Here is a 26,706-nt window from a genome sequence, read left to right on the forward strand (position 1 = left end):
ACAGGGAGGATAATTACAGCCCTGCTGAATGGGAAGTGACTTAAGGAGCGGTGCTCATTTAAAGGCAGGACACATCTCAGTTCCAGTTCCTCTGAACTCAACCTGGCTCACTTTTAATTAATTGTGAACAACTTTCTTTTCGGCCGCGGCGCGGCTGTTGAAAAGTCCGGACTGAGCGGATCGTCGAGGCGCAATCAGGCTGTAAAATAAAGTATTAAACCGAAGGTGCAGACAGCAGCCACATGAGGATTATTTGGGAGAGCTGCTGGGAAAGAGATGAGATCCAGGAGAATACAAGGAGCTGAGAGCAGGTCACATGTGAGAGGGACCGAGATGAGGTGACATCATCAGCTTGTGCAGCATCCTCTGTTCTGGAGACTGACAGCAGTCTGAATTTTCTCTCCATGACTTTAAATCTTCCGACTGCTGCCTTTCAAACCCTTTCATGCAGCGTGAACAAGACTCTGAGGCTTGGGAATCGTATTTTGGGATGTTTACAACTAAAATTAGAGCTTGTTAATGGACATTTTAAGGATCCGTGACCACAGAATATAAAACTAAATGTGTGAAACTCCACCAGTGAAGCTGCGTGAGACCGACAGGAGAGGAGGAGAAAGATCCACACACACACTTATTAAACACATCATTTCATGAATTATTCTGCAGCTGCGCTCTCTGATGTGCCTGCTTTGATAATACGTGCCAGTAAGAAAAGCACCGCTGCATTTAAACATACTAAAATGTTACTACCTTTGCATTATTTACCAGAGGAAAGCGACTGCACAAACACTGTAAGTGGATATTATAATGTGGAGTCACTTTGGTGCAGGCAAAGCCCAAAGCCACAGATATCATGTGTATCAGGGTCTAATACAGATTTACAGGATTGTAAGTGTGTGTGTGTAGAAATCAGCACAAAGTGCAGCTCTTTAGGGACTAAAGTGAGGGCATAACTCTGCAGGAACCAACAGAATCGGCCTTTCTATTGTGATAATTGTATTTCCCTCCAGGAAGGACTGAATAAACAGATTAATGTTAGAAACACAGATACAAGCAGAGTTTTTTTTTATAAAAACGCTGTTTCTTAATTAAATTATTGTATTGGTGCACATCTCCCCTTCCTTCCACTCAATTAAACCAATTTTTAAAACTTCCCAGTGAAGAGAGAGGAAGAGAAAGCCAGGCAGGTGATTGGCTCGTTGGTGCAGCCCAAACAACACACACAGGACACGAGCACAGTGTTTATCAGTCCCCAAAGATGTGCAAACTCCTAATATCCTTTTCTTCTCCATCCATACATAAAGGGTGCAGCGATTAGTCGACAAAAATCGGTAACATAATTGTCGGTTACGTCATCACGTCTTTTTCACGCTGTCGAGCTGAACATCATTTTTCGTACGGAGTGAGTCATCTCACTTCCTACCTATCTCTGCTTAGAGACGCATGCGCGTTACGGTAAATAATAGCGGGAGATGACCTGTAGAAACAGTGAAATGGCAGCGGCTGAATTATCGTCCTCTCTTCTAAAAGTGTCCAGGGTCTGGGAGCATTTCACCCTCAACACCCAGAAAAATAGGCATGGCATGAGCTCCGGTAAGATATTTAGCTTGTTAGCGTAGCCTGCTAGCTATAAATAAGCGGAGTTGTCTTGGACTTTAACATTAAAATTGTATTATTTAACTTCAGTCCAAAGTTACAACCAGGCTGCATTCTTCTTCACTTTTTGGTATTTATTTGACTTTTGGTGCATTACAGCCGCACTCTTCTTAGCATTTTCAGTTAATGTTAAAAGTCTAGATGAAATCTGGCTTGAATGTATCCTTTTTCAGTTTTAGATTGTTTTAATTAGCAATTAACCGATTAGTCGATTAATCGTTTCAATAATCGATGACTAGTCGTTAGTTGCAGCCCCACCATCCATCCATCAGTTCCTTCTCTTTCCCTCCTTTACATTTCACAGCCTACAGAGGGATTATTCCTCATCATAAACACCGTCTGAGGGGATGTGATCCTGATATTCTGACCATCAACTTGGCTGCCAAACTACTAACAGTGTGTTCATTGGGCTTTAATTCATAATTCAGCTCAAGCACTTGTATGGAAATGCAGAGTTTCACTATAATAACCCTCCTGTGGGGCTCTAAAGCCCAACACAGCAAATATACGTGGTTCTATGAACTATTCATGTGGTTTATCCTTTAAACTATACCTCTGTATTGATCAACTGCTCTGTGAGGACTCTGCAGCTCCTAATTAAACAGTTTAAAGTGACACTGTGGGAGAGACTCTTGCTTGAGTGTTTGACACAGATAAGGACTGATGGAGCTCAAACCGGAGGGCTATTAAACTATTTATCACATCTGTTAACAGCTAAAAAAAACCCCTGAAGCTCTAAAAGAAAAAAGGATTAGAAATGTTGGAACACATAACTGTTGACATACATTTCTAACTTTATCGTCGTGGAATGCAAATAGTTTCAGTGATTAAAATGTAAATGATGGAACGCTTTAGCCTGAAACAACATTTCTCCCCACCTTCGCTGCCTCCTGCTCCATCCATCCATCCACTGCTGCTGCAGCTTCAGGCCTTCCCATCATTACCATTTGCAAAATAAAGTTTGTCACGGGAGTCAAGGTGACTCAGTCAAACTCGCCCCTGCCTCTCCTCCTCCTCCATTGTTATGCTCGGTCCTCCTCCTTCTTCATGTCAGGGCAGCCATATTGGCTGAGACACGCGAGACTCTGACTGACAAGCGCCGCTGATCAAAGCGCGAAAGAGAGGGGAGTAAAGGGTGGGGGGGGAGGTGAACTGAAGGAGTGAGGGGGTGGGAGGCTAAGGGTGAGCAGAGGAGAAAAGAAACGTGGGATGCAGAGAGAGGACTGCATCTTTAAAGTGCTGCGTTGGCTGTCTGGCTGGACTGATCCCTTCGAAACAAAGCGGCCTCATGTGGGACCGAAGCAACAGTCTGACGAATCGACTGCAGACAAGGTGAAAAGGTGGCGGTGTGTCGGGAAGATGGAAGATGATAAACGAGCAGATTTCCAGTGATGTAACAAACACACGGACAGAATATGATGAGCCTGTGGCGGCCGCCTTTCAGATGGCGAGCATTTCTATCTCCGGCTGGGAGAGGGAGGATGGATGGATTCAAACCACGTCCATGAAGTGATGAAGTCATGATGTTTTACTACAGGAAGGAAGAGCAGAAACAGCACTTTATACCCCAACTTCAGTCCAGGTTCGACTCATCTGCTCCAGTTTGGTCGCAGGCAGAGGAATCTGTGAGATTTCTGTGGGACCAAGGCAGGATTCACCTTTTATCAGTGAGATGCATCTCCAGTTCCTTCTATAACGACCATCTGAGGCGATGAAAAGCATCACTTATCTGCCTGTTATTGGTCCATTTATATTATCTTAATTAATACTGCAAGACAGCACTGATCTACCTGTTCTTTACTAACTTTAAGCAGTCAGATCCGTCTTTTAGGTTGTTTCACAGGTCAGAAAACATACAGAAAGCTGCATCTCCTCAGAACCAGTGTCTGGGTGCACGTGCACGTGCACGTGACTCGTGTAACGGATATCCTCATAGCTTTAGTCACTGAATCCTTTACCTGGACTTTAATTAGGCTGCAGATGGCAGGTGGAGCGGTTTTTCTGTGATACAGCGTGCAAAACCTGGGCTTTTCTGGAAGTAAACATGTCCGCCACGTATTTAAGGATTCTGCTCACCTTTGCTTCTTCTTCTTTAGCCTCAGTTAAATGGAATATAACTGGAATAACCCTTCATTATTGATCCAATAACGGGAAATTTGCGCCGGCTTCAATCCATTTTAGCTCATTAAGAAGAAAACCTGCAAATATTTTGTAAAAAATGAAGAAAAACAGCGTTTTTCTAACTGAATGACATTAGCCTGCTATACAACGAGCTTATCGGTTATATTCTGACATTACTTTATGCTTTCAGAGGGTTGGAGTGAGAGGAGGATAAATAATTGTGTGGCTGCACCTTTTATTCTGAACCAGCCTGATAAAGGGAACTGCTTATAATAGCTGCTTATTGTTAAAATAAAGTATTTTCCTCCATTTTAGACGTTGACCGGGAGACTGTTGTAGCGGCTAACGTTAGCTGACAGGCTCCTGACAGCTAATCCCCTTCAGTTAAATGGAATATAACTGGAATAACCCTTCATTATTGATCCAATAACGTGAAATTTGCGCCAGCTTCAATCCATTTTAGCTCATTAAGAAGAAAACCTGCAAATACTTATTAAAAAAACACATAAAAATGAAGAAAAACAGCGTTTTTCTAACTGTATGACATTAGCCTGTTATACAACGAGCTTATCCGTTATATTCTGACATTACTTTATGCTTTAAGAGGGTTGGAGTGAGAGGAGGATAAATAATTGTGTGGCTGCACCTTTTATTCTGAACCAGCCTGATAAAGGGAACTGCTTATAATAGCTGCTTACTGTTAAAATAAAGTATTTTCCTCCATTTTAGACGTTGACCGGGAGACTGTTGTAGCGGCTAACGTTAGCTGACAGGCTCCTGACAGCTAATCCCCTTCAGTTAAATGGAATATAACTGGAATAAACCTTTATTATTGATCCAATAACGTGAAATTTGTGCCGGCTTCAATCCATTTTAGCTCATTAAGAAGAAAACCTGCAAATATTTAGTAAAAAAACACATAAAAATGAAGAAAAACAGCGTTTTTCTAACTGAATGACATTAGCCTGTTATACAACGAGCTTATCCGTTATATTCTGACATTACTTTATGCTTTAAGAGGGTTGGAGTGAGAGGAGGATAAATAATTGTGTGGCTGCACCTTTTATTCTGAACCAGCCTGATAAAGGGAACTGCTTATAATAGCTGCTTATTGTTAAAATAAACTATTTTCCCCCATTTTAGACGTTGACCAGGAGACTGTTGTAGCGGCTAACGTTAGCTGACAGGCTCCTGACAGCTAATCCCCTTCACACTCGCTGCACAGGTGGGAAGTGATGAGTGAGGAAAGGTGAACGAGTGTCACGGTGCTGTCACAATATTTGTTGTGAGAGGCTCGCACCTTTCTGTAACAGCAGAAGACCCACATTCCGGTGGGTTAGGCTCTATAGTCCTTTCCTGTCTGCTAGGATAACATGCTGGGGTTTGAAATGGTTTAAAATGGTCAAATTGCATCTTGCATTACCCGTTTTACCCGGTTTATTCTGCTGTGTAATTCATTTATTAAGCAACTGAGGTGGCGGTGAAAACTGGGTCCAGAACCTCTGAGTCGATGCAGCTAGTTAGCATCAGTTAGCATCATGAAACGCAGCGGAGGGGAAGTTAACTGCATATAAAACACCTAAGGTAAACATCTAAACCTGTTAAACCAACACATGTAATCACGTCTCACCCCCAGATTTTCAACACCAACAGCACTATAACCCGTCCACATGAAAGAGAGCCATGTTTCAGAGCTGAAAAGTGTCACAGTTTCCCCTTTAACAGCCATGCTAATGCTGCCACACTGCGCTACTTGCTAATTTCATGCTCCACGCAACAGGGAGAATTCAGCTCCTGCGGAGTGTGTTTCACTCTGAATCACTCCCATCTCCGTCTTTCTGCTTCTCCCTCCTTTTAAGATCAGCAGAGAGGCGAGTAGACAACAGTTAGAGCCAGAAAAAGAAGCAGAATGGGAGCAAAATAGACTGAATATGCAGATAGAAGGAGAGACGAGAGGACAGGAAGAGGAAGTGTTGGATCAGACTCCTGAACAGATGGCCACGCTGCAGAGAGAAACCCACAACGGGGACATTACAACACTCAGGTTAAAATCTCCCCTGGAAGACACACACAGGCTCAGCTGCAAAGGGCAAAGTCTTTCTATTTATTATCGGTGTTTGAAAGAGGCCCAAAAAGTGTCAGAATGGGTCCCTGGAACGCCGGCGTCTTTGGAACTAAACGGCGTGAAGCTTTGACCCTTCAGACCGATTTCAAAGTGTTTTATTTTAGTCTGAAGAACTTAGAAAAGTTCTGGCCGAACAGCTGAATTATGTGAGATGCAGCTGAATGCTTTGTTCTCTACTTTAAAACGACAGGTTCAGGACATGGGGGGGGCGTCTCTGGATCAGCCCCAGACCGGTTTCCTTCTTGGCTTTGTGTCCTCATCTGGTTCTGATCTGGGACCCGTTTTCTTTGCACTGTTTCCCACCCCTTGAACCCCTTTAAAGGGCTCTCATATCATTATTACGCAGATGATATCCAACTGTTCGTTTCCTTTTCTCCAGAAATATCAGCATCTGTCCTTCAAGACAGCGCTGGAGCCACAGAGAGCTGGATGGCTGCTGGCTTTGTGCTCACAGGCTCAGTCAAAGGTCTGAAATGTAGGCGTTACATTCGACCGGGATCTTAGTTTTGATGATCATATTCATACTTTTTTCATCTATAAAACATAATACTGCCGAATGGAGTTCAAGTTGGAATTAGAAATGATGATTCAAGCCTTTGTTTCCTCATGATTGGGCTGTTTTAAGTCATCTTTGGGCTAAAAAATGGTCCAAAACGCAGCTGCGAGGCTTCTTACTCGGTCCTGGAGGGCCGCTGTCCTGCAGCTTTCAGGTGTTTCCCTGCTGTAAGTAAATATGTCCGCCACGTATTCAAGGATTCTTCTCACCATTTTGGAACTGAAGCAGGAAGTTGACAGCACCTCGTTAATTCTGGGGCGATTAGTCCGCTGGCCGTGACCACGAACATCACACAAATGCCAACGCATGGCTTCTTCTTCTTTAGCCTCAGTTAAATGGAATATAACTGGAATAACCCTTCATTATTGATCCAATAACGGGAAATTTGCGCCGGCTTCAATCCATTTTAGCTCATTAAGAAGAAAACCTGCAAATATTTTGTAAAAAATGAAGAAAAACTGCGTTTTTCTAACTGAATGACATTAGCCTGTTATACAACGAGCTTATCAGTTATATTCTGACATTACTTTATGCTTTAAGAGGGTTGGAGTGAGAGGAGGATAAATAATTGTGTGGCTGCACTTTTTATTCTGAACCAGCCTGATAAAGGGAACTGCTTATAATAGCTGCTTATTGTTAAAATAAAGTATTTTCCTCCATTTTAGACGTTGACCGGGAGACTGTTGTAGCGGCTAACGTTAGCTGACAGGCTCCTGACAGCTAATCCCCTTCAAAACAGGGCGTTTTTCTAATTCTTCTTCTTTTTCTAATTCTAATTCTTAGAAATGATGATTCAAGCCTTTGTTTCCTCATTATTGGGCTGTTTTAAGTCATATTTGGGCTTAAAAATGGTCCAAAACGCAGCTGCAAGGCTTCTTATTCTCGGTCAGGGATGTCCAAAGTCGGTCCTGGAGGGCCGCTGTCCTGCAGCTTTTAGGTGTTTCCCTGCTTCAACACATCATTAGCAGGCCTGTGCAGAACTTAACCATCTTTTAAAGAGATCCATTTCATCTGAATCAGGTGCGTTGAAGCAGGGAAACACCTAAAACCTGCAGGACCGACTTCCAGCATCCCTGCTCTAAGTGGGTTCGTGTGACAGATGTTTTGTCGTCTTTGTACTGGCTCCCAATAAAGTTCAGACTTCAGTTTCAGGTCAGATTAACTCTTTCCTCCGTATATAACGTGCAGCTCATGACCAAAACCTGTCGGTGGCTCCACTTCTTTATCAGTGCACACCTCCACCTGCCCTGGGAGTCGTGGACAGAAACAAAAGGAAAAGACGGGAATAAAGAAGACCAGAAGAATCTGGGATGAGTTCAATGGAAAGATGACGGGCAGCTGAGGGCGTTGGGGGTGTGAAAGGAGAGGAGAACAGAGAAACAACACAAAAGCAGGGCTGAGCAGACAAGAACACCTTTGTGCTCTGCTGTCAGCTCGGCTGAAGGTTTCCTGAGTGGAAACGGCCGGTTCCCCCACCAGGTTGGGACTGGAGCTAAGGGACTGTGACAGAGGCTGCCAGAGGAAATGTGTGAGCGTGCCTTCAGCCAACCACCCAAACCAGGTTGTAAAGCATCAAATATTCAGCAGATGGATTACAGGAACAAGGTGTTCTTGCTTTGCATTGTCGTCAAGTCACGTCAAAGAAAAGACACCGTTTAAAGATTCATTCTCAGTCTTTCATCTTTATCTTTTTAACGCGAGCTGGACTTTAATCCACTCCATGCTGACGGTTTCTGCTGAAACATCAGCTCTGAAAGCGCCGAGAACTCAAGGCAGCAGTGAAGCTAAAGACTTCCTGCTTCCACTTCAGTATTTATTAGCTAAACTCGTTTCATTTCTCAGCACAAATCGAATCAAATCATCTGACATTCAGTCTAAATCAAGTGTGAAATTCTAAAAATTCTGCAGTAATTTAGATTTATTCATATGTTGATGGAGATTCTGCAATAAACACAATAATAATCAGGATATTAACTTGGATTAGGCATATTTAGTGCTTTATTGGACACACAACGTGCACCGTGCACGTGTCACAGCACAGACTGGCACCTGGCAGCAGATGTGTTGAGCTGCCACTTAGAGGATGGATTGTTTTTGTGATGTTCCTTCATATGACATCACAAAACGTCCATTTTTACAAGTGTGAAGGTGAAAAACACACATTTTTTTTTACCTCTGGAGAGGAAGGACACACTCGGCTGGATTTTCTGTTCCTCAGATATAAACGGATGGATTTGCATGACGGTTTGTTCCAGATGTTGGATGTGGCCTCGTTCAGAGATGATTTACCTTTTGGCTTCGACCTGGAGCAGGTGCTGAATGAAAGAGTCTCTTATTATTCAGCCCTGGAGGAGGTGTCCAACAGTTTTAGCTAAAAACAGCCTCACAGTCCAGTTAAAACCTCTTTTATTTGAAAATTAACCGGTTCAAAATGCTCTGATGTCGTTTTTACTTCATTTTAACACCTGGTAAGGTGGTTTTTCCAGGTTCCAGGTTCAGGTTCACGGTCCCCTCTCTCATCCCAACCATCCCTCCTCCTCTCTGTCGACCCGGATCCTGGTTCTTCAGTAACTTTCTCAAACCTCCATCGACAGCACTCTATCATTCCCGCCCCACATTAATAAGCTTACTTCCAGCTAGGGTATAAAACATTCAGATTCTTTCCCCTCACAACCTTAAAACCCCTTAAAATACCCCCTTTAATCCTGGAATGACCTCGCTGCTGCACTTTATTGCCGTTTCATCATGTTTTTAACATTTTAAGGGGAATGTTTTACCTCTAAATGACATGCATCATCATGATTATTATTTCTTTATTACTATGAGGTAAGGCCCTTTACTTTTGGCTGTGTGTGTCACTTCTTTAGCTTGGATTAAGTTGAATAATTCCTGATTTTTGCAGCTTTAGCAGCATTGTGCAAGGTCTTCTTGTTTTCATTTTGTTAGTTAAGTTCAGTAATTCTTCCAGCCAAAAACTCTGGATTTATCGCTGTCCTAATGCAACTCAAGGTATGTACAAAAAACACTTACTCAGTCCATCTCTGACCCTTTTCCTGCATTAATCCATTCATGAATAAATCAAATAGGTGGCAAATCACCTCAGCGTCTGAGGATGGGGTGTTTTCAGGACAGAACTGAGCTGTACTCAGCTTAAAAAGAACACTAAAGCAAAAAAACACCTCCAAGGTGTCCCCATAAAGCTCCACTTGATATATCTGCCGCTGATTCAAAGCCCAGGGAGAAAACAATGCCGGCAATACGCTGCCATGAGATTCCTACCTGGTCGGGTTTCATTTCATAAAGCTTCAGACATCATTCATTTGCTGTTTATCAACTCAAGCTGAGTGAACTGAGCCACACTGCAGCTGCAAACTGCGACTTTCTCCACGTTTTGCAGTCTCTACATTTCTGCTAACGTCCATTTTTACACACCGCATTCACTCCTCATCCATAAGCTCTCATAATCCTGTCAAGACTGCCCTTTAGTTCCTCACCTTCTCTTCTAAATTTGCATCTTCTCTACAGTTTAATTACTTCTCCTTTTGATTGCCCTCAACTCAAGAGCAGGAAAAAAAAAGAAAGAAAGCATCAATAAGCTTTGAATTTGCCTGAAATAAAGTTGACATTTTCCACGGCCTGATTTAAGAATTAGACAAAGAAATGTCCCACTTTTGATCTCGGCAAACATAAAAGACACGAGCCAAATATGACAAGTGACATTTAAAATGCTGAAGAGGCAGCAGGAAGAACTACAAATGCAGAGCTGTTCAGGAACAGCTGGAACAGCTGGAAGCACCACTGAGGTTTCAGCTCTTTGCTGCTCTTATATCAGCGTGTCGCACCTAATCAAACACTCCGATGTGGTCACATGTCTTACACTTTCAACCTCAACTGGAAAATCCATTACATGCACTCATTCCAGGATGTACACCCCCCCCCACACACACTGAATCAATACCAGACATTAGGTGGTATTGACAATGCCAACTGAGGTTAACAATCTGGCCCATTAAGCCGTGTTTAAATGCCACAGGGCAGCAGGACCAGGAGGTCCACATTTGTTTGAAGTGTATTAAGATCCTCTGCAGTCCCTTTCATGGAGATATTTGTCAAGGCCGCCGCACACCAAACATGTCGGTGCCGTTTAATCACGGGTCGGCCGACCATGTGCTTACGCAACCTTCTCCCTGTGACCCAAAACACTTCCTGCAGCAGAGCTTCCTGTCACTTTGTGGACTTTTAAATCCGCCTCGCGACGGGTTGCACAAGAGAAAAGGCGTTTATTTCAAAGAGGATGCTGCTGTAGAAGGGGCTCTGCTCACCAATTACAGGCCTTACTATCAAAGTCTGAAAGGAGCCACATCTTTACGGTTATGATCAGGCTTTGTAAAACCGCCCAGTGAGGCTCTGAGACTGCAAAGAGCTGCAAAGCTGGAGGACCTTTGTAGAAAGACTCCTACATCAGGTTGCATCATACTGCTGGAAAATAACAGCAGCAAACACAGAAGCACCACTTCTGAGGGAGTCACAGATGTCATTATCAGGGAATATCCCCATTTCTGAAGCCTCACGCTGAGCCGGATAGCGAGAGGCGACCAGATAACAAACAGCTCAGTAACTGCAGACTTGCTCGTACCTGATAGGTGTCCCACAGTCTGATGGTGCAGCGAAGTGGCAGCTCCCTCATCAGGAGGTTGTTCATCCAGCGGAAGGCAAACTGCAGGTACTCTACCTCGTACTGCTGCATGTGGCGGTGCACGGACTCTGCCAAAGACAGGAAAAATAACCTTTAAACACAAACAGCAGCACGCAGACATGCAGACGTCTGTATTGGGGGGGAAATGACTCCCAGCAAAGGTGACAGTAACAACAGACTCTATTAAGGCTCTATTAATAGCTGCTGTCATAAGTGTCACACGCACAGCCTTTTCCTCATAATTGAAATGTGATTACAGAGCCATCCAAATTGTCTCAGAAAGGCTTTTTACCAGCCAGGACGAGGAATGGAAGCGTAATTGTATTGTTGAGCAACACTCCAGAGAAATGACAAGTCGCTCCGGTGAAGACTGGAGTGCATGTAAAGTAGGTCAATGCCAAGGAGAGGCGACAGCAGCCATGTTTGTGTGCAACGTATGGAGAGCCTGTTAATTATTCATGTGACATAAGTGGTAGCTGATAAAAATTAGATTTAGCTGCCTTTAAGCTTACGTACGAAGTCAGTCTGAGTGCAACAAGAGGTCGTGACCCTGTCCGAACGCCACCTTTAGGTAAAAGTAAAGTAATTATCTGTTATCCAACAAAGGAAGAGAGGAGAAGACAGTCAGAAGCTCAAAGTTTCTGAAAAAGTTGAGTTTTTATCCTGTTTTTAAACCTCAAACTCCTTAAATTCAACTGTCCAGCCGGTGGGTCGGTGGTGGAACTTGGGCTGGATAGTGTAGTGGTGTGATTGCCACCTTCCATGTGGGAGATCCTGGGTTCAAATCCCCTGCATGAAAGGTGCTGTCTCCAGTAGGGGTCCTTAGGCAAGGCCCCCTTACCCTACCTGCCTACCTGTAAGTCGCTTTGGATAAAAGCATCTGCTAAATGCATAAACAGAAACATAAACTCCTTCTAAAAGTGATAAAAGACAGGCTTGGATGACTTTAAATTAGAGCGTCATACATACTCAGAGCTGCATTAGATTAAATTAGATGTGATGATACCTAAGGAGGACAGAAAAATCTGCATCCAAGCAACAAGTTTCCAGCTTTAAACCCTGAAATCCACCCAATGAACATCAGTTTAAGCTCGAAAACTAATGTCGCTGCTTCACATGGCAGCAGCAAAGAAAAGAGGGGTTAGACAGCCAGTTTAACAGCAAAATAACTTCTTAAACAGACTGTATCAAAGGAAAAGGAGCGTTTTAAGGAGGGATGAGGAGGTGGGGGCGCTCATGGAAGAAGCTCCATCTCCCTTTTTCACAAACTGTGATCCGGGGGTGGCCAGAAGAGCACAGTCTGTGGATCTCAGCGGTCGGGAGGGCACATACCAGGTCAATAAGTCTGAGATGTATTTCGGGGCAAAGCCGTTAAAGGCTTTGAAGGTGAGCGGGAAGATTTTAAAATCAATACGACATCTAACAGGAAGCCAGTGAGGGGAAGATGGGTTCATACCTCTTTGTGATGAGTCCGGCTGAAGTGAAGGAATAACGGAGGCACGAATAATGTTCTGTTTAAGCTGGACTGACCTCAATGCTTGACCTGAGCATTGAACGAAGGCTAGAGTCGAATATTACTCCTGCAGCTGTGGCAGTTTGGGTATTAGCCAAGGCTCGAGGGAGGCTGATATTTGCTGGGATCTGTGGGCTAAAGCATGTACAGCTGGGTGTCATCAGCATAAAAGTGGGCATTTATATTGTGATCTTGAATAAGATGTAAATAGAGAACAGAAAGGGGGCCGAGGACTGAGCCCTGTGGCACACCACAACTGAGCCAAGCCAACTGTGTGGCTCTAAAACCAAGTGTTTTCATTCATAAATGACATCAGCTGAGCAGATATTTCTCACTAAGTGTGGTGTGATGGTATCTTAGGTGTGTCCGGCTCAGAGTTTGTGCTCATTTTATGAAATATACAGCTATATAAAGCCGGTTGCGTGGCCTCTTGAGGTCGTTTCTCTCAACCAAACATGTTGCATCATGCAGACTCAAAGTGGGGCTCAAACATCGGTGTCGCTGCATGCTGGCAGAACCCAGCCTGAGAAGAAAGGATGGAGGCGAACCCGTCAGCATATGGAGCCGCGATACCGAGAACGACCGCCTTTGTTCCTTTCTCCGCTCTTGATAAATGTTTGTTTTATGCTTCTTTCCATAACAAAAGATTAAAAATACCACTTAGTATTCAGCGACTTCTCATTTCATAGTTATCAAACCCGTGACACTCATTCTCTCTCTCTCACACATCTCATAATAGAGTTGTAATTATGGAGCTGTCAGGAAATCTATGAGAAAAGCCAGTTAGAGGGGAGCTATAGCATCCTCTATTCTCACACTCTGTGCTCTTAATCAGGGCTGACTGACAAGCTCACACAAGCAGAATCTCCAAAATACAGCTTTAATAACCCGAAACATTAGCCTACGTGCACCTGAATGACACCTATGTGCACGCATGCTGCAGCACATGAGCGGGGTGCAAAGTAAACACAAAGCCATTTCTTCACACTCCTCTCTGCAGTTTAATTATCACATGCTGCTGTAAAGGCATAAACAAGAGGAGCTCATTAACGGCGCATGCATCACGGCGACAGATCTTAGCCGGCTGCCTAACAGAGGGGAAGAGAGCGGAACAACTTTAGACAATGTCAAACCGCACTAATGAACTTATTCTGCCGGATATCAGCGGCGGCGGCGCCGCACACGGCGAGCGGGAGGTGTGTTCGAGGAGGGTTGTTCGTCGCGAAGCGTTACGGCAGGAATAAATTAAACGTGACTGAACAAAAGAAGCTGAAAAGCATCAGAAAAACAGTCAGGAGGCGCCGAGCATGCTGGGAAGGGCTGCTATCGGGGCTGAGAGAGGTTGGAAATGACACTGATTGACTGATGAGTCTCATCCTGATGCCCACTGCTGGTTAAAGCTTAAAACACGGGCCTCGCCGCTGGCTCGCCACGCCTGTGGCTGCTGGGCAGCAGGAGGTCAAAGGTTACCCGGGGAGCAGTGAGCTGCTCCCAGGATTCTGCTGAGGAGGCCAGTCTTGGTACAACATATAATTACAGTCAGATTCTTCTCCACTCCTTCCTTTCAGCATCCTGCTCTCATGAGGCTGTATTTCTCTATTTTTATCCTGCTGAAACCTTCATCCGTTGCTCTTGTTTTACTCGTATTTTATTCATAAATCAGGCGACAACGCCGTTAACCGCTCTTAACTCGTATATATATAGTAATAACTGGTAACCCGCCTCCTTCTGCCCCTGGAGGGCGTCATTCCCACTGAAGCACATCTGTAGCTGAAGAAGACAACAGACAGATGTTATCCAAAGCATCACGGCCACATGCACAAATCATTATCTCCACATAAAACTGGCATTTAAACAGGAAGGAAGTCGGGAAAGTGAACAAAACCGATAAATAACGTGCGTGTGTTCAGTCAGAGGCTTCCTCAGCTGCAGGAGGTCGTTCCTGCCCACCGCTGCAGCTCAACACAACGTTTAGAACAATCCCTCTTCGTTTATTCACGCTGCAGCACTACGATTTCCCTCTTAGGGTGAAGAAAGTATCGTTCAATTAAATCAATTCAACAAGTGGAAGTTTCTATTGTTTAAAAAGATTGAACTCTTCAAAGTCAGCTTCCAGTTCCGGAAAACAACCTGAAAAAGCGTGTTTCTGTTGCTATGAACAAAGCATTTCTGCCAGCAAACGGCACCAATCTGCTGCTTCGCGATCGGACGCGTTTCTATGGTAACCGGACCGAACACTGGCTCCGGTGGGGGCCTTTAGCGCCCCGGTTAGGGCGCGCCGTGCACGTCGTGCACGCCGTGTACCTCATTCAGATTCAGTGTGGTGGAAATGACACATTTGGAACATCAAGTGCAGCAAAATGGCAAAAACAAACCAAACAAACGGCTTTTTTAACGGGTTCCATCTGAAGAACCGTCCGACCTTTCAGTCTCAGACCGACGCGGCGCTTTCATACGCCTCACACTTTCCAGAAGGTTCGGAAAGCTGCTGATAATCAGCTGCGACTCTCTTTAAATACATAAATAAGAGTGTGTGAAACTGCGTAAGCGAAGCAAACAGAGAAGGTTGTGGAGGAGCTGTGTGGGAAGACGGGGAGAAACTGTGCAACTGACCTCAGGGCTGGTTAAAAGGCGCCAGAGCAGACCTCACTGCGAGGCTTTAAGAAGGAAAACGGGCCAGATTTCAAAAGGAAACACACTCTGCTGGAGCTACAAGCACAGACTAAATGACATGCGCATAAAACAGGCCTGATGGGAAAGTTTAAACCGTCTTAAGGTTTCCACAAACTTAGGAAAACACAGCCACCACCAGCCTTTTGTTGAGACTCAAAGACGCACATGCACCCTCTCATTTGCATAGATAAATTCACCTTTTGGCAATTTGCATGCTGATGAACGTGCGCTAATGCACTTGCATGCAAGAACCGCTCAGACGGAGATAAAAGACAGATAAAGAGATCAGAGAAACATTACATGCTGACAAAGTGCTTGTTGTCTTTTGAGGAGCAACATTTGCAAGCGTCAAGCAAGGCTAATGGGAGTTAGAGTTATTATTACAAGTAGATAATTACAGAGAGAGAGTGTGTGTGTGTGTGTGTGTGTGGGGGGGGGGGGGGGGGGGTCTGAGTCATGAGTCGTCTAATGTCATCACCAGCTGTTTCCAAAGTAAAGAAACAAATATCTGCTTTTTAAGCTCAGTTTGAGCTCCGACATTCTTCAACTGGATTTGTGCTTCAACTTTCAATCAGCTGGAACAGCTTTAATGACCATGAAGGGTGGGGGGGGGGGTGCCAGAGAAATCAGACACATCTGAACTTCCCCATTACCTTCCACTGTCTCTGCAAACACCCCATCAGCAACTATTGAGCCTGTATCAGATATCCGCAGCCGATGCATCACCCCATGAGGTTAGAAGTTCAGGAATTAATATTATGCTTCTCTCAAAACATAAATAAAAAAATATCTGTTGGAGGAGAGAAAACAAGCGTTTCCACCAGTCTACCAAGTCATCAAAAGATCTGGATAACTGTGCATCTGATAAGTGCTGATGGGTACTTTTGGAAGAGAGAGGCCATTGTTCTCAGAACAGATGCTATGTCGACAGAAGGGTGAAAAACAATCCTGTAACACAAGATAAGAGCTATCTGTGATCTCATTAGAGCTGCTAATGTCAAGCTAGCGAGGTATAAAATGTCTCTGGATTGACTGTGATGATGCAGTAAAAGAGCAGAGTCATATTTTTATGTCATCTGCGGGGTGCTGATAAGGCGGGAGGAGAGTCTCTTCCTCACACCGGCGGCGCTCGCAAATTAGCACAATGCTAATTAGCACAATGCTAATTAGCACATCGATGCAGACCAGAACGTTTTTCAGACGACATAAACACAACACGCATTTAAACAGAATAGCAGAAACATCTGGTACTTTAAAGGAGACACAAAGAAAATAACTGCTTCAGAGACACAAAAAAAACAATGAAATGATCTGATTCAGTCAGCTGGTCGGGCTGAATTTTACTTCCACGCCACACTTCCAGCTCAGAAAAGAGGCATCCAGCCTTCGCATATCTATCTCCACCTAAAATACGAGCCTTTTTATGAAAATATGAGCCTTTTGTGAGTACTTTCCTTTGAGTTTGGTGTGTGGTTTCTTGCTATTTTCTCGGTATTAGAGCACTTCAAGGGTTGTTGAGTGCTATCAATCTGAAAGAGGCAGAAACTGCAGAGGAGAGTTGTGGAGTGACTCTGCTCTGAAGCAGCAAAACAGAGAGGAGTTGCTGTGGTATCTGCACCAAATATCCCTCCTTAAATGAAGAAATTCTTCTCTGAATGCTTCCCTTTGGGCCTTTACTTACGTTCTGCTCACATTCAAAGCTTCTGTGCTCATTTGGGGGAAACGTATACAAATAAGAGCAATGAATGAAACCTCCTCTGCACAGGCTCACGCCAGATAAACTCTGGACAATAACCGGGGAAAGCTGGCAGGCTAAAGGCAGCTCCTGCAGGCAGTTTTGCATATTCTCACTAACTTTGCTTGGCATTCGCTCTCCTGCACACGCTTTCTCCCGGTGCATTTGAATGCAGCGTGCGATTCCTCCCCCGCCTCCGGCTGACAGAGCGGATGACAGCAGAGTGGGACGACACCAAGGTTAGCCGAGAACATGACCACTGTACATAAAGCTGGCTTTGATAAGGCTTGTTCTGCACAACGGCTGCGAATGCGAAGGTTTGGACGGGAAGCCTCCTGAAAACGAGGGTTTTCAAAGGAGAATAAGTTGGAGAAAATGATGAAATAAGAACATTTGGGGGGGGGGATCTAAGTGAAGCAAAGGAAAGGATGGAAGAGAAGCAGGAAAGCTTTGAGAGGACATGAAGCAGTAAGCGGATATCCAGTCAAAGTGAACAGAGACAAGTTTATGGATGGATGAAAAGAGGCAAGGCAGATGACTCACCATCAATCCTGCTGACCAGCTCCTCCAGGGCCTTCACTTTCCTCTGGATGCCTGGCTGAGCAAACGTATAGTTGTCCTGAGGAGCAGAAAAATCAGACAAAGTCAATATGGACTGAGGCTCCATCTGCAAAGTGAGATAACTTCAAATGGAGCTTTTTATTTCGCAGCCTTTTAGTCGACTCCCACGGAGAATCGATGCAGAAGTAAAATGAGCATCCGACACTTGAGAATCATTACAAGAAAGCAACAACAATAAGAAGAACCTGGACCGACCAGATAAAAAGAAAAAGAGACCCAGCGTTCATTTTATCACAGGATTTGGTGTGTAATTTGTCCAACAAGCCGCGGCTCTGATCCTTTTATGAATCATTTGTCCTGCAGCCGCTCGGCCGGAGGGTCGACGCTTCACGGCGCACCGAGCTGGAAATTTCACATCTCTGCTTTGAGAGGAGATGTCCACGAAGGTGCCGCCGCCGTTCCACGTTTCAGTCATCTTCCAGAGACAAATTTCACACCGTCCATGAAGCCTGAACTACCTTTAAAACTGTAAATAAAGCAAAGGGACACCCGGCTAATCTGGCAGAACTCTGGCCCTCAAGACCAAACACAGGGCTGAATTTAGTGCCTCAGATTTGGTGTTAAATGACATAAAAACATCAAATATTGGGGCCCTGCTGCTTCACTGCTGGACCCTTTAAACAGCTGTGAGCCTTCTATTGAGATGCTGACATCTAAGACCTGTTTAGAACGAACATTTCATGTGAAAAGTCTTTATTCTAAGGAAGTCTTAGAGCTATAATTAAGAGCTTTCTCTGCTTCCAACAGTCCAGGTGCTGCTAACTCCAGGATGCTAGCTGTGACGCAGGATGCTAGCTGTGACGCTCCAAGAGATAGTTCAGTGTTGGTGGGTTAATGGATTCGTGGGTTAACCAGCTGCAGGAGCTAACCCAGCTCCCAGGTGAGCTCATTTCATCCCGTTCCTTCTCATTTGGCCCCGGTTCACAGCCCGATCCGACCAAGCACTCATGGAGCTGGTGGTTAGCAAGCGAGCTTTGACTGGTAGCACTCGGCCTAGCTTGTGTTAGCTTCTCTTTTGAACTGCTTCTGCAGGCCTAGAGTTTCTCTAAAATACAGGAGGAACTCAAAGAAATGGCGCTGATGGTTGATTTTGCTCATGATAGGAGTCGTAACACCCAAAAACACCCAAAAACAGGTGTTTTAACCCACGTTAGAAGGCTTAAACACTTTGCTCTTGGTGGATTCCTCCTTTTTCTAGAACACGGCCATAATAAAGCGGCCCGAGTCGACGATGTGAGCTGGTTGAGCTTGCAGAATACAATCCGTGCGAGCAGAGCACGTAAGCATTCGGAGCGTGCACCCAGACACGATGAGGATCACGTTTCCTTGAAGGGTCATTTCAGTGAGGTTGGAGAACAGCTGATGTAGCAAACTGGCCCAGAGGGGCATGAGAAGTCACTTCAGTGTCCTTCAGGCTCAGCAGAACCAATCTCTTCCCTGTCCCCCCCCCCCGCCTTTCTGCCTGGAAGCTGGACGCACGGCTGCAGGTTCAAAGTAAGCCGAACATCCAGCTTCAGCTGTTTAAATGAACCTAAAACCTCTTTGATGAACATGAGCTCGTTTCCTCCTTCTGATCACCACCTACGCTGCACTCAAATCTCTTTGTCTCTTCTCATACTTTTTACCTAAACTTTTGCATCTGTTCATCACCCTTTTCTTCCACGGCTCCAGATTTAATGCAGGAGCTGAGCAACTGTGAGGGCCGGTGCCAGTAATTACATTTGCATTATTGAAGGTGGTGCCTTTAATCAACTGCCTTTCACTCCCCATCTCTCAGCAGCTTCTTCCATCTGCATCTGTTGGATTAAAAGAAATCACCTCGCTGCATCTCTCAGCTTTAAATTCCTCCTTTTCTCTTTCTTTTCAACACTTTCAAAGAGTCTCATTCGCATATTTATTCTCCCACTTTTTTCTGTCTACGCATGTCTTTGTCTCACACCTTCCTTCCTCTCATCTCTCTGTCATCACTTTTGCTGCATCTCCTCGTCTCTCTGCGTCTGACACAATCTTCGCCCAAAAACTTGAGAAATGATTCTTCGTATTGAAGGCAAACAGTGTTGCTTTTGAAGGAATGACTCATCGTTTTTACTGCATTTTCTCGCTGTGTTTCTGAGCTTTTTCTTCCTGCTGCTCGTTTCAGCCGAGCGACAGATTCTGACCGACTGGAGGCATCGTATCTGTTGTCCAGGGAAGACTTATTTGGTCGAAATGAAATGAATTCAGCAGCTTGTAATATGGAATTCCGGCAATGACTTGATAATGTAATACAGCAGGAAGAGTAATATTGGTGAGATATCCCTCATTTCTTTATGAACTGCCAAGGAAATTGAAAATAGCTGCAATGTGCAAACACACACATGGAAATACGGTGAATAAGGCAGAGCTTTAAAGTGAATCTCTGCTCTGAGCTCCTTTATTCTCCAACACAGCCTGAACCCTCTGAGACGAGCTTTCTGTCATTTCTTTAAGGAGTCTTCAGGAATAGTTCTCCAGGCTTCTTGAAGGACATCCCAAAGCTCTTCTTTGGATGTGGGCTGCCTTTTGTTCCGTTCTCTGTCAGATGATCCCACACTGCTTCAATAATGTTGAGGTCCGGGCTCTGGGGAGGATTCATCCCTCCATAAGACCTGTTGCCACTGATTTTCAGTCCACTTCTTGTGTCATTTGGCACAGCTCAGCCTTTTCTCCCTGTTTCCCTTCCTTAAGAACGGCTTCTTGACAGCCACCCTTCCATGGAGCCCATTTCTGATGAGGCTTGGGCCAACAGTAGATGGATCAGCTGAAGGTCCAGATGCATCTCTCAGGTCCTGTCAGGTCACAGCTGGATTTTTTCCTCTTTCTTAAGGACATCACTTTCAGATCCTGTTCATCTGCTGTAGATAGTTTTTTAGGCCTGACACTTCTTCTTTTGTCCTCCACTTGTCCAGTTTCCTCAAATGTTTTAAGGACACACTGCACACCATGCTGAGATATGCCAAGTTTTCAGCTAATAGCTCTTTGGGAATCACCTTGTTGCTGCAGAAATCCTATTTTCTGTCTGTCAAACTGTGTTTTCTTTGCTGTTTTTCATAGATGCAGCTAAAGAAATGGGAACAAATGATGTGTCTTTGTGACTAAAGTGCCTAAAGATCCAGTTTAAAATGGCTTCTTTGCTAAGTTGTCTGTTCTGTGTCGACACAACACTGGTTCATCCCTTGAGTTAGGAGCCTTTTTTCTGCCTGAATGCTTCATAGCTCAGAGTTAAGTGGCTTAACAAAGAAAAAAAAACACTGAAAATGAGTGAAAGAGCAGAAAATGTCCAAAGAAAAACTTGGAGCCTGGAGAATTATGAAAGAAAGTGTTGCTGCTTGGGAGGAAGCAGAAAGAACTGAGGGGTGGGCTCCACTTTTGTACATTTTTGCTGCATGCTAAAGAAAACTTGCATGTTTTTCCATGATTAATCTAAAAGGGGATTCTGTTTTATATCTCCGAGTCTCAGTTTGGACTCCAGCCTCTCAGGAAAGACAGAATGCTGACAAACAGCTTCTGCCGTGAGCCTCTACCTTTGAACGGCGTGCGATGCGCCGCTTTCCCCAACAGCTCCCGGATAACCGGGTTTTTAAGAGGAATCAGCCTCACTCCTCCTGAAGGAAGCAATAATGAAAGACCTGTCGGAGGCACTGAGGAGCTTTTTTTGTGTTTAATTGCATTTCCCAGCAAATTCACCCCTTTAACTGTGGAATGATTCTTTTACAATAAAACATTCAAGTCATCCAGTGAGAATTCTTTCCCAAAGCATGACAGTGTTAATCAGAGGCTGGTATTTTGAGTTATAAAAGCCTTCTTTAAAGTGTTTTTGTACAGACTGAATCCACTTCCTTTGGCAAAGAACCCTTTTGAATATTTTAAATCATCTATTGCTGGCGAACATGATTGCTCGCACGCAGCTTTCTTCTTCTGTCCTTCTGTTACTGGAGAGCTGCTACGCTTATTACCACCAGGTGAAGGACTGAACCGGCAGCAGAAACGGGCTTTCCTCTCTGTGTGATGTGTCCAGGAGAAGGTTTGATTGGCAGAAAAAGACAGAAACAAAGATTCCTCCTGTCCTGTAACTGTTCCTGTTTTCCACCTCTGACTCCCACACTGCTGGAGTCTGGAAGAGGTGGTTTCTGACTGCTTCTGGACCTCTTCATCTTCCTTTTTAATCACTTTGTTGGTGCTAATGAGGTTTGTGAACAACTGTTTGGTCAGAGGAGACGTACCTGTGAAGATGATGAGATACTTTCCTTTCTCCTCAGCTTGCCGCCTCGCCCTCCTCTCCTCTTACTCACCTCTTCTATTCAAATATTTTTGTCCCATTTTTATGGCCATTCTTCTTCTACTCCCTCCCTTGTCAAAGCCGACATGTGGGATCTTTGATCAGCTGAGGCAACCGGAGGAAATCAACTCCAACCGCTTTATTATTCATACATTCTCCACTTCTCCCACCATCTGTCCATCCACTGACCGAGCATGTAAGCAAAGTCTGCGTTTCTCTCTCTGAACGAGGTGTCAAAGCCTCCCGTTCTCTTCTTCTTTTCTGCCCTCTTTCTGCCTCTCTCAGTCAGTTGAATCAATAGCTCTTCTTCACCTCTCAGTCCATTCTATTAGAGACAACAATGGCTCCACACTGGACTGAGATTGCCTCCTTTTGTGGCGAAGGATGTCTATCAGCAAGTCGGACAGAGCCAAGACAACAGAGCTGCAAGAGGATGTGTGCGTGCGAGAGAGAAAGCAACAAGAAAGAGATGACAGGTCAAGATAAAGGCGAGACAATAACGGCCACGGTGGTGCAGAGACGAGTGAAGGACAGGGCAATCATCTCTCATTGGCTGCTGCTGCAGGTGTGAGAGTCAAAGCCAGAGAAGCAGAGCGGTGACAGGTTTCAGGGAGGTGGACACGACGATGGCTGCTCTGTGCCACAAGAGGACCGGCCGGGTCCCACTCCAGGTTTATGTTGGTGTGATCGAGCTCTCCAAGAGGGCCGGAGGTCTGGAAATGCATGGAGTAGCACCATAATGAGGGTGGGAATGGACTGAGGGGGCTGCATCATCTGTGGAAATGATTGTTTCAGAAAATAACGCCATGGCGGCCCATTAGGTTTCGTTGCAGATGTTGGGATTTATCAATCTGGTGAGGAAACTTAACCAGATTTCTGGTCATGAGGAGAATATTGAAGACAAATAATCTCGATGATGGTTGAAGAAAAAAGTTAGAAACGACCAGAGAGACTGAAAAAAAGCATCCAGCAGCGTTACAAAAGCCTCGTGTTCACAGAGCGGAGAAACGGCGTCAGCAAAAGCTCAGAAAACCACGGAAGTATAAAGTAAATAAAGTTTGTGAACCATCGCTACCTTCACTTGAGATTAGCGTTTCCCCTGCTGTCACTCAAATGCTAATGGCAGCAGTTTTCTGCAGTAAAAACAGCAGTGAAGGTCGTTGCTGTTCCCCTCAACACGCCTGCATGAGCGAGCTTTGCCAATCAACAACAAATGTGGGTAACGACAGCCGCAGAGGACAAAGTAATAGCATCTGAGAAAGTGGCCTCAGTATATATACTAAATAAATACTCCGGTGTTTTTAAACCTTATTTCTGGCATGAAACACGTTCATCTACTCACCGAGAACAGTTTGGTGAAAGTCGGCGTCCTTCGGAAGATATTTAGATAACTGGAGATCCATATAACGGAGTGAACGGGGCTTAGAGGATGCAGCCTCTAAATAAGGCATTATCTGTCTTTATTTCACCAATACTTTAAGAAGAATGAATGAATGAACGTGTGCTATAGCTCTGTTAGCTCATAGCTGCTGTTATGTGGCTACTTGCAGCTATAGGAGAGCTAACGGAGGGATTTCTACACAGGCACTCTACTGGGACCACTTCATCCACACGCCCCCCTGCAGCACAGTTTATTCACTCCGTGCTCTGTGACAGTCGGCTAACTTCACACAGAGTTTGCTGCTGATAGTTTTGTGCAACATGGCAGGATATTTATCAGATTTTGACAACGTGAACGACGACTTTGAGTAAGATGGACGTTCTTACCGGAGTGAATGAGCTGTATCGTCTGTGCCCTGCCTCAATCTTTCTCTTTTTCACCCGATAAGAAGACGTTACTCAAGGTGGCGGTAAAGCACCGAGCTGTTTGCTAACCGTTGTGGAACAGCGAAAGAAGGACACTTCACCACGACCAGAGTCGTTCGGACGAGGGCTGGGCGGTAAAACGATAGCTGTCGAGGAACAACTTTTCCTCCATAGAGATATGAAACGTGGTCGATACACTTTGATAGATTATATTCTTTTGACAGACAATACGAATAGCCAATGACAACGAGAGCTGCGCCGTGCTGAACCAATCACGTGGCTGGAATAGAGTCGTGCCAGCAGCGAGTCGTGGCGTGTTTGTTTGTGCCGCTGCGGCCGTTTTTAATCAGAAAATGAGTTCAGAAGAAACGATGGAAGACAGCTGAAGGCGTAAGGGACGATATTGTGGATAAGAAGGGCCCGAAAAGTTTGGTGGTCCCAGTAGAGTGCCTGTGTAGAAAGCCCTCTAAAAGCCCCCCGATAGCCGCCAACAACAACAACACAGCAGCTATGAGCTAACAGAGCTATAGCACACGTTCATTCATTCATTCTTCTTAAAGTATTGGTGAAATAAAGACAGATAATGCCTTATTTAGAGGCTGCATCCTCTAAGCCCCGTTCACTCCGTTATATGGATCTCCAGTTATCTAAATATCTTCTGAAGGACGCCGACTTTCACCAAACTGTTCTCGGTGAGCAGATGAACGTATTTCAGGCCAGAAATAAGGTCTAAAAATACCGGAGTTCCCCTTTAAGAGTTAAAAAGAACATTCAACTAATTCATTCAATGTGTAAGTATTTTGGGGTTTTTTCGGCTGTGCAGCAGCAACAAAAGGCCACAGAGAGTCGGCTTTATCCAGCACCGTGTGGCAAAAAGTCCAAGAGACACCGTGAGATTACAAATGTAGCGGCTTATTGCAAAAGAAAAACCTGCTGCCAATCAGCACAGTGGAAAATAAGGGATTCAAGTGGAGGCTGAAAGTTATGGACCCGACAAATATCGATATAATATCGACTGAAATAAAAAATAAATATGGTGATATGACTTTTTCCCATATCGTCCAGCCCCAGTTCAGACGAAGTTGTTCACGTTTTCTCCTGAAAATGTCTGTCTTTAAGATAAAGATGCTGTGAAAGCTGTGAAAATGTTCTTACACAAAGCCAGCATCATCGAACTGTGTCATTCAGACATTTTCTAATAACTTCAGGAGGTCATTAAGTTGTACTAAAACAAACAAACTGAAATGGCATTTCTTCTTAAAATGCTAATTTTTTAGCTGGTCCAGGAACTTTGCTTGGTTTTAATGTTTGTGAGAGATTAAAACGAATGTATGCTTTCCATTTATCTGACAGAAAGCGATGTGACAGATGTATAAAGGCCATTAAAGCACAGACAGCTGCACGTGGCCGAGGAAATCTGCTCCCTCTAACAGGAGAAACTAGGCTCCCTCTAATTACCCAAACCATGCTTCTCATCTACGGGACATTTAAGGAATCAGGTCATTGCAGAAAGCCGACAGTAACCTGGCAACTTAAGTGAATGTAAATGCATGAACTCTTACCGAAGTCCATATCCTTTGCATAATTAAATCCAAGAATACTGAGCCAGGCATTTCAAATAGAGTGAAGAATCTATCACGTCTTCCACTACTTAAACCTGGCAAATGTAGAAGAGTTTACACTGCATCACATGAACGTATAATGCTGTTGAAGGGAAGTGGAAGATGACTCAACAATTTCACTCAGTTAAATGTTAACTATTAATCTTATAATAGCAGCAAATGTTAAGTCGGGGAATCTGCAGCATCCAGGAAAGCACAGAGAGCTCAACTAGTATCAGTTTGTGGCTCTTCTGAGGTTAAACTGACCAGATCTATGAGGTAACTTCCCTTAGAGTTGCATCATGTTCTTTAAAAACTGCTCTTCACCGATTCTTATATTTCTTATTGTGAAAATAATGATAAGAAAAAAACATTCAGTCGCTATTAGAGTCTGAAAATATGTAGTTTTTTCTTCATCCCTTCTTAAAAGGTGCTTTTTGGAGATAAAAAATGTTTAAAACATGATTTAGCAATATGTATGACATCATATCAGGCTTGTGCACGAACTCGTTCGCTGTTCTGAGAACTGATTGCAAACAAAGAACTGATGCCTCCACCTACTTCACACTACATTACCCATGATGCATTGCAAACTATAGCACAACAAACAAGAGAAGCTGCAGACGTGCACGTCAGGAATTTTACAGCAAAAGATTCAGACAGTAAAAATCTAACTTTTCTAAACAAATTATGTTCGTCTGCCTTCAAAAAACAGTAAAATCACACTTCCTGCAGTCTTCTAAGGGCTGATTTGTACCCGAGAACTTCGTGGTCGGACCGTAATTTAATGTAACACCACTTTGTACCTTTTGAGATTTCAGCCGGTGTGGTGTCCAGTTTCCCCGATGCTGATGCTGACAAACTGGAGGCGAACAAAGCTGTGACTGGAAGTTAAAGCAAACTTCCACAAGGAGTTCAGCAGCCAAGACGTAAAATGTTTCTGTTTCTGTATTTATCAGACGCTTTTATCCAAAGCGACTTACAAATGAAGATATAACAAGCTATATAAAAGCTAACAATAAACTACATAGAAGTAAATGCCAATACCAAGTAAATGACAAAAAGTAAATGCTGCTGATGTCTCTCTTTGTTCGGGAGAACTTTTAGATGGTAAAAGGACATAAATCTGAAGCAGCTTTTTGTGGCAGCTGATGCTGTGATGCCATTTTGCTGTTTCACACACTGACAGGGCGCTGAGCCGCCTCTGATTGTTATGTGTGAATCACCACCAAAGAGGTTAGCTAAGATGCCTCATTGTGTGAACACAACAAAGGTTTCCTAGCATGCTAAAATCGAGCTAATCCCA

At 44.3% G+C, this 26,706-nt stretch overlaps 1 protein-coding gene across 4 annotated transcripts in view; it reads right to left on the reverse strand.

Moving 5' to 3' along the window:
• The window catches only part of tbc1d22a (TBC1 domain family, member 22a), a 132,983-nt gene that overhangs the window by 25,377 nt on the left and 80,900 nt on the right, over nt 1–26,706 (reverse strand). For all 4 annotated transcript variants that reach the window (XM_072377099.1, XM_072377100.1, XM_072377097.1 and 1 more), the window contains exons 11-12: nt 17,619–17,694; nt 11,095–11,222 (exon numbers count right to left, since the gene is read on the reverse strand). In XM_072377099.1, the coding sequence (XP_072233200.1) occupies nt 11,095–11,222; nt 17,619–17,694 (204 nt within the window). The remainder of the gene's footprint in view (nt 1–11,094; nt 11,223–17,618; nt 17,695–26,706) is intronic.

This window comes from Leuresthes tenuis, unplaced genomic scaffold (genome assembly GCF_036924035.1).
Source record: "Leuresthes tenuis unplaced genomic scaffold, fLeuTen1.0.hap1 SCAF_23, whole genome shotgun sequence".
In the NCBI taxonomy this organism is placed as follows: Eukaryota; Metazoa; Chordata; class Actinopteri; order Atheriniformes; family Atherinopsidae; genus Leuresthes; species Leuresthes tenuis.